Source organism: Melanostigma gelatinosum (assembly GCF_949748355.1).
Source record: "Melanostigma gelatinosum genome assembly, chromosome: 10".
Classification (NCBI taxonomy): Eukaryota; Metazoa; Chordata; class Actinopteri; order Perciformes; family Zoarcidae; genus Melanostigma; species Melanostigma gelatinosum.
The window spans coordinates 14,277,655-14,288,782 of NC_136643.1; the positions used below are offsets into that span (position 1 = coordinate 14,277,655).

General features: G+C 41.0%; 1 protein-coding gene across 1 annotated transcript; it reads right to left on the minus strand.

Moving 5' to 3' along the window:
- Positions 1 to 2,275: 2,275 nt before the first annotated feature.
- glra2 (glycine receptor, alpha 2) lies at positions 2,276 to 10,861 on the minus strand (the record flags this gene model as incomplete). Its single annotated transcript, XM_079277513.1, has 9 exons — positions 2,276 to 2,551; positions 3,250 to 3,399; positions 4,411 to 4,625; positions 4,718 to 4,855; positions 4,948 to 5,030; positions 6,153 to 6,376; positions 7,696 to 7,763; positions 9,920 to 10,041; positions 10,776 to 10,861. The coding sequence occupies 9 exons, from the start codon at positions 10,859 to 10,861 to the stop codon at positions 2,276 to 2,278; spliced, it is 1,362 nt and encodes a 453-aa protein (XP_079133639.1).
- Positions 10,862 to 11,128: the final 267 nt, after the last annotated feature.

The following is an 11,128-nucleotide window of genomic DNA, read 5'->3' on the forward strand; positions in this document are numbered from 1 at the left end:
CATACGCCGTTACACTGAACTTGATTACGTAAAGGCTTTTGCATCCCTGCATATTCAAAACTGCAATAACAAACTGCAGAGATGGAAGGCTGTGTCGGTGAAACGGATCGTCTGTCCACGCCAGGATTGGTGTTATTGATTAGTTCATAATCCCTGTGTGTTGTGCATTAAAATAGTAGTTATATGATTCAACCTTTTAAAAAAACCTACCACAGGCCATGTATTATTCATCTTTTAGATTAATATAAGATTGATGGATCCTGGCATTACCCACAGTATGAGAATGAAGAGCATTATTTTCAGGACAATGTAATTACAGGATATAGAGAGCTGGTGTGGCCACTCCTGTCTCTTTAAGAATGATATATTTGGGTTATTCATTGCTTTTGTCTGAGCGCACGTGCAGTTACAACAGGTGGAAAGAGCTGAAGAAGCGTCTTTATTATAAATGTCAATTGTCCTCTCCTGTCTGTGAATGCCTCGCAACTCCTTTCCATTTAACTGATGGGTAAGCCCCAACCTAATGGACACAACACTACAGTGTGAAGCCCATTACCATGCATTCATAGAAACCCTGCTGTCAGATCGTATCTGTGTCACCCCAGACCACCCAGCGATCCACGGCGCGTGTCATCACCCTGACTCAAGGTGCTCGGTGAGGAGACTGTGTTTGTCCTTTTCTTTGATCTGATCTTCAAGCAGCGAGCTAAAAGCATTTCCATGTGTTTGTGCCTTCTTTTGTCAGTTATTTTCTTCTGAAAAGGCTTCCCATCTATTCATTTCTTACATGCAAATTAATTATATATCGTGTAATTGCATCAACAAATGCATGATAATATAAAACAAAGCCCCCAACCGTATACATGACAGGAGAAGTGGAAGTACAGTAAATATGGTGCAGTCAAGTTTATTGATGTACGGACCAGTAAATAAGGAATAGCATTCAAAAAGGGAGTTGTTCACCACATATCAGGAGTGCAAGCACCACTAGCTGCTCTGTACCATCAATGTTGTGCAGTTCTGTCCTTCACTGTGGAATCCATCTACAAACATATGTCATCATCCAGCAACAAACACGCCAAGTGAAGGGAAACAGGCCACGGCGGAGGTTGTAGAAGTATACAGAAAGCTGTTCTTTTTTTAAGAAACATAACCTTTCCTCCATTACAATAAATATTTCATCACACTAAATCTACAAAATAACATAGGCTCAAACTCTAAAACCATACCGAAGATACCTGGAGTATTTACCTGGAACATAAATGAATACATGTGCATCTGGACATATGACCCGATTGAGTAATGCAGTGTGTGTTCACAGTTTGTGGGCTAACCTATACACTTGGCCAATTGTACTTTTATGAACCTATAGCCTGTGAAATATATGATATATTTGTTTCGATTATTTTAGAATAGAAATGAAAAATGTTTTTTTTTAACATTGGAATAAACTTACATTGATTTTAAGTAGCGTCCCTTGTCCAAGAACATGATTTATAATACACCAAGTGGATGTGTGGCCACAGGTAGAAAAGATCAAACGCTGCATTTGGCTCTGATAGACCACTGAACAAGAGGAGATGCTTGAAAAATAGAGAAGCACTTCGTCTCTTCAAATCTTTGATGTCTAAGGCCTCAGGTATTTCATAAAAATTCAGTGTCCAATTCCCGATTTTCATCTGCTTTGTTCGCGCTCACGCCTGAAATGTGTGCTGCTGCCTAATGTCTGACCGATGTGTCTGTGTGTGCTTTTTGTTGCCTGTACGCTATGCTGCTTTATTTTATACAAACAGAGGAAGTGCCATGACAATAGTACAATATAAAAGAGTCCTAAACATCCTTAAGAAATACCCTTTTTTTTGCAATCACAAAAAGTGTTTGAGTGTCTAATTACGCTACCTTACAGTTACAAATCCATGGAATGTTTCTTTGTTCCTTGTACAGATGCCAAGGCAAAATTGATGAAGAAAAAATTGGTCCATCTTCTCCAGCATGTTACTGAGCCTCGAGTTCAAACCATTTTTCCAGATCTGTCAGGAAATATTATGCAGCAGTTCAACAACAAAAAAATCATCAGTGTCTCAAGAGCTGCTCGCAATGTCCGAACATGAGCATTACTGTATGATGCATGAACATTATACATTATCCCTGAAAGAACAACACCTTCATCACCACCATGTGTCCTCTCAATGCACATTCTCCCATCTCCTCTCACTGCGCTTTCCAAGCATTTCTCAAACTGAGAAATGAAAAAAAATAAATGTTTGTCCAGGGTTTAAGTCTTCTGGTGGATGTCCTCATACCTGATGATCTTGTAGGTGACCCAGTAGAAGACATTGAAGATGAGGAATGCCATAGGAAAGGCGGCCCTGGAGATGGTGTCTATCCTCTTAGCCCTGTCCACATACTTCTTCCTCATGGTGTCGATGTCCTTGAGGACTGATGGTTGAGGGTTCGCAGCTGGAACAGCGTTCTTGACAGCTGAGCCGTCCTTCGTTGGCAGACACTGACTCACTTTGTAGCCATCTAAATTAAAGCGGCCTTCATCGTCCTGGAAAAACACATGCAGTCGTGGACAGAATGAACTTGTTTGGTCTTTTTTTTTAAAGATTGCAGCTCTTCTCACTGGCCGCTGGGCTCAGTATTGCTGTTAGCAATGTGAACATGAACACCAATCATGAGATAAATTAAAAAGAAGATAACCTGATGTACTTTAATGATAAACCACTGCTTAGGGAATTAATATTGATTTCCTATTCATACTACATACATATTCCACCAAGAGTCTGTAAGGCTAAAGTTACCCACAGCGTTGCTTTGAGCTAAAAGCGCCAGCATGCTTACATACTGATAATGCTAACATTTAGCAGACATGATGTTCAGCAGATATACTGCAGATATTGAAACATCTCAATGAAAATGACACAGGTCAACCTCATGGTGTCCATGGCATCGCCAACTTATTTGGATACATCGTTTGGGAGCCTGGGCCAAATTTTTAACCTATTGACCTGGTACGCAGATGTTGAGATATTTCACTGATAAGTGAAAGATTTGACCTTTGACCTGGCCAGTCAGATCATCACAGAAGTCATTACAATTCATCCTCTGGGTACCATGAATGCCTGTACAAAATTCCAGTCTGCACCAAAGTGGTGCAGCCAACAGATGGATTTTGCTGTGGACACTTAATGTGGCTAAAAAGTTTGACAACCAAACACCGACCCTGTAAAGACTTTGGAAGCATACCTTGTGATTCCTCCTCTGTCTTCGCCTCAGGCGAAGGAACTCTTTCTGTTGCCTGGAGACAAAATTAACCCCAGCATATTCTAGCAGTGCAGCAAATACAAAGAGCAGACACACAGCCATCCAGATATCAATGGCTTTCACGTAGGAGACCTGGAAGAGAAGACAGATTTCCTCTGTTAGATCCTCCAAGGTGACAGCATCAGCTAACAGTTCAAATATAGTATGAATTCACGCTTTGACTTGGAATATTGGTCGATTCGATTTTTTATTGGTAGATCTTTCTGTATTCATTTTAAGCCTTAGATCTGTATGATCGACCCCGTTTTCTTTCTTTTTTCTCCCTTTATCTTGCTCATTATGTCAAGATTTCTAAATGTCACCAATCGGTATAGTTTTCAAACAAATGTATCAGAGCTGCCAGTAATATCAGTGATTGCGTGGCAATAAACAGCAGGAAATAATTGCTTCCTTCATTACCAAAAGAAAGAGAACTGTATTCTTAGGTTGTGACTCTAGCACTGTTTTGGACATGTTTCTTTTTGGAAAGTGAGGTTGAAGCTGACATTCTTTACTGTTCATCAGTGTGACCAACTAACTCCATGACAGCTGATTAGCATGGGGAGAAAACAACTCAGCTTTCTGAGGGCAGTTAAGGCATATTCAGTTATTGTTTTCTTAAATCTGAGCTCTCAAAGGCTTCTGTTTAAATATTTACCAGCATGCGTGTCTGTTATGTGAGAACCTCTGACGTGGCCGAGGCCTTCGGTGCTCGGGTGCAGCCTGCTGCGTGGAGAGTGATTGATCATCAAGATCCATCTCTCGTTGCCTGTAGTACCCTTCACAAAATGAGCACGGCAGTTTACCCTGATTGAAAATAAGCTGCTATAGACTACCAGCGCTGTTGGCAATGTACCGACGCTTTAGATGGCAGCGTCTTCACGGCTGGAACACAAATGTTGAATGCACCAACCAGGTCAAAAGAGCTGCACACTTAGGGTTTACTCATCCCTGAAATAAGATGTCTCTCAATATGTTCCAGCACAAGAGGTTTTTATGTGATTTTACATGATTGAGACCGACAGATTTGATACAAGCACAAGGTTTTCTCGACCTGCAAATTCAAAACGTATGTGCCGCTGGGTCAACTAAGTGAGGTTTCACCTTTGGAAGAGATGCTCTGGAGCCGGAGCTTTGGGTGGTCATGGTTAGCACAGTGGTGATGCCCAGCGCCACTCTGGCTGGAGCAGCGTCCATATTGATCCAAAACGACACCCATGAGAGGATGACAATGAGGAGGGAAGGAATGTACATCTGGATCAGGTAGTACCCCATCTGTCTCTCCAGATGAAATTTTACTTCTATACAGGTGAATTTACCTAGAACACAAAAACAATTCAGCTACCAGCCCAGGAGAAATGTTAGGAGTGTGAAATACAAGCAGCATGTGGTTGTGTGTGGGTCCTCTGACCAGTGTTGTAGTGTTTTGTGCAGTATCCCAGCTCCTTCTCTTCGCTCATAATGAACTGAGGCAGCGTGAGCCCGTCTGACACCTGCACCGCACCGTTCTCCAGCCACTCGAAGATCAAGTCGTTCATGGTGTACCCGACTAGTGACAGAACAGAATGGATTCATCAACATCTGGATATGTGAGTGTAGAAAGCGCAGCCGGGACAAAACTCAGACAAAGGCAATGCTTACAACTTTCCAGTTGCATGGTACAAGTTTGGACATCCATCGGAAAGTTCTTCAGATCCATCGGGCAAGACAGGATGAGAGTCAACCTATGATGCGAGGAAAAGTCACAAAATAAGATGCAGTGAACGCACCAATGAATATATTTGATTATAAATCTTGAACTCGTCGGAACATGAATTGAAAATAATTGGCTTGCAGTTGACACCCTCTGACATATCATGTCGGATTCCCTTCAGCAGGTTCCCATCACGCTTTCATTACTTCAACGTATTCTCTGTGATGCATTGTGGCCCACCGTCTGCTCACTCTGTCATTTCTCTCCTGAACGGAGAGAGTGGCTAACCCACCTTTCATCTCTCCCGTTGACCCACTCCGCCTCCACACCCGAGCCTCTCTAAATGGACTCGAAATTGATCTGCTACATTGTGCATCATTGCAGAAAGAATCGAAAGCCGCATTGGAATTGAAGTTGTATTGAAATGAAATAAAACATATTTTCATGTCTTGTACTGGGTTTTGCTCAAATGTTTGGACTAATGGGCCTTTATCATGTCATCCATTCCTGCATGTTGCAGAGTCTTCCACAATGCTCTTTATGTAGCACAGAAATCCTGCTTGCGGAGAGACCAACGCGAAGAAGGATTCACATTTTTATATTCGCTCTGGATTCTCAACTATTTCCCTGAGATTAACTTTGCAATCTGTATTCTTTCATTAAAAATCTACTTCACACACGAGGATGTACTGTACTTCAGTGCATGATGACATTTCAAAGGAGTGATTATAATGAGATACAATCCATTTATAACTGTGTCATTTAGATTGACACTCTTTGATGTTTGAGAGGAAATGTAGGAAAAGCAATGAGTGAACATGTCCCGGGGTGAGCTATGCATCGGCGCTTTCGGTTCTCCGCCGTATCATTTTATTCTCTCAGAACAGATTCCAGCCTCAGCTACAGACACACTGTACAATGCCAAATGTTACCATTTATTATCAAAAAGAAAACCGGTATATATCTACATTTAAGTTTTTGATTGTTCATTTTTTCTTAACTTTAACCGATGATCAAAATAGATGCAAATCCTTTTGCTGTTCATCAACCAATCACATAATCAACTGAATGGTTCAGCTCGAGTGTGAGTCTCCATCTTTAATTCTTGAAGTCATTTTTTATTCTGTTTATAACAACACATGCAACACCTCACCTGATACTGTAGAGGACAGTCCCGTCCTTGAAGATCCGCAGCAGCTTGTTGTCTGTGGTGACATCATGGAAGTTGGCCCCTTTCTCGTTGGCAAAGAAGAGGTCTGGCTTCCATATGGAGTCCAACATGGACGGGTCCAGGTCGAGGGAGGAATCTGGGTATTTACTGTACGCCAGCCGAGGGTCATTCCACTTCTGCCGCAGGAATATATTCACTCTGTAATCCTGCAGAGATGACAAGCAGCTTTGCATGTTTTGTAATCCAGTGATTGGGGTTATGAGAAAGCAGTCATCGGTGTCAGCTTTAAATATTACAGATACACCTTTTGATGAGAAGAAATAGAAACACTGCATCTTCATGATTATTCAAAATACGCATCTATCATAGACAGAATGATAACAATAGCAAGCATCTATACCAAATGTAACACCTAAATGTTCACCTTTTTTTCTTGAATGGTAGAATGTAACTAAGTACATTTTCTCTCAAGTAAAGTACTTAAGTACTATTCTGAGGTGTTTGTACTTCACTTGAGTATTTCCATTTCATGGTACTTGATATTTCTACTTCACCATATTTCAGAGACATATATTTTACTCCATTACTTTATTTGACAGCTAGATGAAAATTTTGGATCATCTTAAAAAATAAAGATGCATTTTAGTAGGTTATTTACACAAGTGAATAAAGCAGTTAAAATGATCTCCACTTTAACCAACTTCAACATTAAAATGCTCTGAATGCATATACATAATACAAAATATACAATCATGCTCAGGAAGGGCACATGTGCGTAATGAGTTGCCAACTGAAACTTTAAATGTTGCTGCAAATGATGCAAATGATGAAGTGGCTGATGAGGAAATCTCAGACAGTGCAGTTCGTATCAGTTAGAGTCACACAGCTCAGTTGCTCAGAGTAATTGATATGTCATGATGATGAGAGGCCCTTATGTTGTTTGACATTTCATCAGGATATTGGCGGTTCCAAATATCTGCATGCGTGTCAAAAGCTGCGTAATTCCCTGGCAATCTTACGAGCGTCAGCTCCTGCGCAAATTAACATCCGTCATTCACAATCGAAGTAGTTATCATCACTCATTATGAATCCTTTGATCGTGATGAGTTTCGATGCAGCCTCGCAGGTTTTTATATTTTTACCCCCTAAGCAGCTGGATGCTTTCACACATCACAGATAGTAGATCAGCTTGTTTGAAAGCCTGAGCGCCGCCACCCACCGTTATTGGTTGCACTTTAAGTGACTTACTGGTTGGGATTTATCGTATTATTTATTGAACCTGGACTAACACATGTATAAGGGAAACCAATACTTCTTTGGATAGCCAGAGAACATATTTTGCATCTATAATGGAACCCGCCAATAGACTCTTTTTAATGGCAGAAATGAAGTGTTATGGCAGGGGAAGACGCAGCAATGATAAAGGTTTAAAACAAAGTCGATTAGGTAAAGAAACAAGATGATTAAGTCTTAACTCCTGAGCAAGGGTCAGGACTTTAGGACATGTGCATAATGCTCAACTCACCATTGTAGTTTCTGCTATAGAACCAAAGCTGTTGATAAATATGTTGCAGGTGACATTAACTGGTGGACCTGCAGGTTGAGGGATAGATAACACATTGTGCAGAAATCAGCCAAAATGCCAGAGGAACTCAGCGTAGTGTTGACGAAAATATTGCATGTAACAGTTACGGGGCTGTGAAACTGAATGACATGACAGGAAAAAGCCTTGAACCACAAGGACGACTGGGTTTGGAGCGGTGAAGATGTTTCATCAGAAAATTTGGGTCTGTTGGTTCACAAGCTGCTGTTTCACTGTGTGTGTGTGTGTGTGTGTGTGTGTGTGTGTGTGTGTGTGTGTGTGTGTGTGTGTGTGTGTGTGTGTGTGTGTGTGTGTGTGTGTCAACATGCATTATCAACAAGCACCGGTTCTCTTGTTTCCTTCTTTCATCGGAGCTCCAGCAGTGGATGGTGACAGATCGCATGCTTTGTTCAAACCAGACACAAAAGATCACATATCGTAACATAAATATTGCTGAATTTGATTAGAATGCAGTTGTACTCAACAACATTTAATAATTGGTTTCATAACCTTTTCTGGTCAACGCAATGTACACTTTTTCTTTTAGCCTAATAATTGGTTTGTCGATGAACAGGTAATTAACCTGCAGCTATTTTGATATTGACTTAATCGTTTAGGTAATTTAAAAAAAATAAAAACTGCCAAATAAATCCCTGGTTCCTGCTTCCAAATTGGGAATATTTTTTTTAATCTTCTATGATACATCACAAAATATCTTTGGGTTCTGAACTATTCAGAAAAAAAGCAAGCAATTCAAATATTTCTCAATGTACTAAATGATTAATCAAGACCGTAATATACAGGTTATCTATGAGTTTACTCGTCAGTATCCTCCCAACGCTGTGAGCAGTACCCAGCATGCTACAGTATAATGAGCAGAGTCCTTCTTGTGGCCTGAACTGACATCTCGTTGCAAGGCTTAGCAGCTTTAAAGTCACAGCAAATCTCTTTTCCCTGTCTGATAAGTGAAGTTGTAAACCCTTCACAGTGCCTTTCCCCTGTGCTTTCCTCATCAACATTGCATAGCACTTGGTGTTAATATTTGCCTCAGTTTGTCGTCAGATACATTTAACAGCATGTAGCAGAAAAATAAAGCAGAACCTCCTCTCAACAAACTCAGCAAGGAATTCTAAGTCAGCCTTCAGAAATACAGTTCAACACTCTCTTCAAAGTACGACGAGCAGGTTTGCAACCAAAATCCTCTGTTTACATCGCTGTGGGTTTAGAAAATAGTGTTTGTTTTTTAGCTGTGAGATGATTCATTTTAAAATACAGAGAGAAATACAATCAGCAACATTAAAAACCATGCTTAATGCCTTTTAATCCATGTGTGCTAATCCTCTCTTCATTAGCTAGAAATAGTTGCTTTCACTTCATCCCTCCCCTGAAAATGCCAGCCGGTGTTAAACAGGCTGTCCTCCTCCCATCTTATGTCCATTTCAGCAATCTTGTCAACATCTTCTTTTTTCTTTACCAGATGGAGAGGAAATATCTGGGCCATGTGCTTCTGAATCCCGCTCATCAAACCCCGTGCTACACTGGCTTGGCTGCTGCAAATAACTCCCCAACAAACAAATCCCAGTGCACCTGACCCAGCTTGGAGTGGGCCTGAGCCCCAGCGGGCCGCCCTCTTCTCACTCAGCTCCGTTCCAGTGACAGATGCTGTGTCTGTCCCCAGCATCAACATCAACAACGCAGGAAGTCAGTAGCCTGCAGCCTTGCCACAGGGGCATCAATCGTCACTTGGCCTGCCATGGTGGCACCCCTGTCTGCGACTGTGACTGTATTTACAAGCTTTTTTTTGCTTTCCAAATTATGACTTAATTGGAGATGCGGATTGTTTCTGACATTTTACCCAATGAAATCAAGTGTGTGATGGTACAATGAGGGTCAATGATTCAATTCAAGCCAGGACAACAATGTTACTTTCAACTGAAGTGATTTATTGTTCTTATCAGAGGACTGGCAGCATGGTATCAGATAACAGTCAATGGATCATAAGTAACACTGCTAAAGTCTGGTGTGTTTAGTGGGAGGTGGATACTGTATTCTGCATGCAGAAATACTCACACAATCTGTGTTTCTGTGGTTTTGTTGTAAAGGTGACCCTTTGTGTAAAGTGAGGTGTGTGAAAATATCCGAAAGACAAAGACAATGACAAACAAACCTTTAAAATTCGGTCTTATTCGTGCATCATACCCGGACGTGCGACCCATGAGTGAGTCTAGAAAGTCTGATGGAGACATGTTGGAGGATGGTCTGGAATCGTGCTCCTTGGCATCCACAACTCTGAAACAAACACGCACAACCACAGAGAGAGAGAGAGAGAGAGAGAGAGAGAGAGAGAGAGAGAGAGAGAGAGAGAGAGAGAGAGAGAGAGAGAACTCACATTATAAGACTAAAGTCCCGCTGAAAACCATGAGTTAAACCTTATCTCTTGCATAACAGCTGCCTGGGAGTAATGGGCAAGCACAGGGAAACTAGAAAATGCGTTTAAGAGAGTACGTATCAGACGAATCTTGCGTGATTTCGACAATGTGCATTTTATTTTTTACAAGAAAGAGCTATATTTTAATCACATCATGCAAGATTACTGCACAGATATCACAGCATGCTGGAATTTCATGTGCCACGTTGTGAAATTGTTGTTGTTATGACTCAATGGAATAATTAATAATACTACGTGCGTAAATATCACAATACAGTCATTGTTACAGGAAAAAAAAACAGCATGATGATATTATACATTTTACATAAAGGCTATCACGAGGACCAACTATAGCGCTCATAAAAGCAATTCAAGCAGTTGAAAATGCGGAGCAACTTTAATCCGAATCAAAGCAGCTCTCAAGCAACACCAACTTAGTCTGTGCAGAAAGAAGTCACGGCCCATTTCTGTTGTTCCTTAATTACGCCAATTACTTGACTAAATTATCTTATTATACAAACTTGAGAAGGGAGAAATAATTCGTTTTCAGTCCATACAATTACATATATTTGATCAATGAATTGGCGTAGCCTACCTGAAGTTGTTTGTCTCCATGAAATATGTAAATAAAGCTGCCAAAACCTTAATAAAGGACCGATTCATTCCTGGTGGGTTTCCCATGTGCTCACTTTTTTATTTATTCCGTATGTTTACATTTGTCAAACACATAATCCAAATAGGGGTACCGCTTTCTTCCTGACCAAGTCGTGGGCGTTTGGAGGTTCTTGTGTCACACAAGAATACAGGAGACATTCCTCAACGCAGCCACAAATCATAGTTTAGTTTCACGAAACTCTGACTCCCAAAAACAGATTTCTCGAAGCGGAGGTGTGAAGAAACATCAGTCCATTGGTCGGACGCCGAGAGGGTGAAACTCCAAAAACGCAT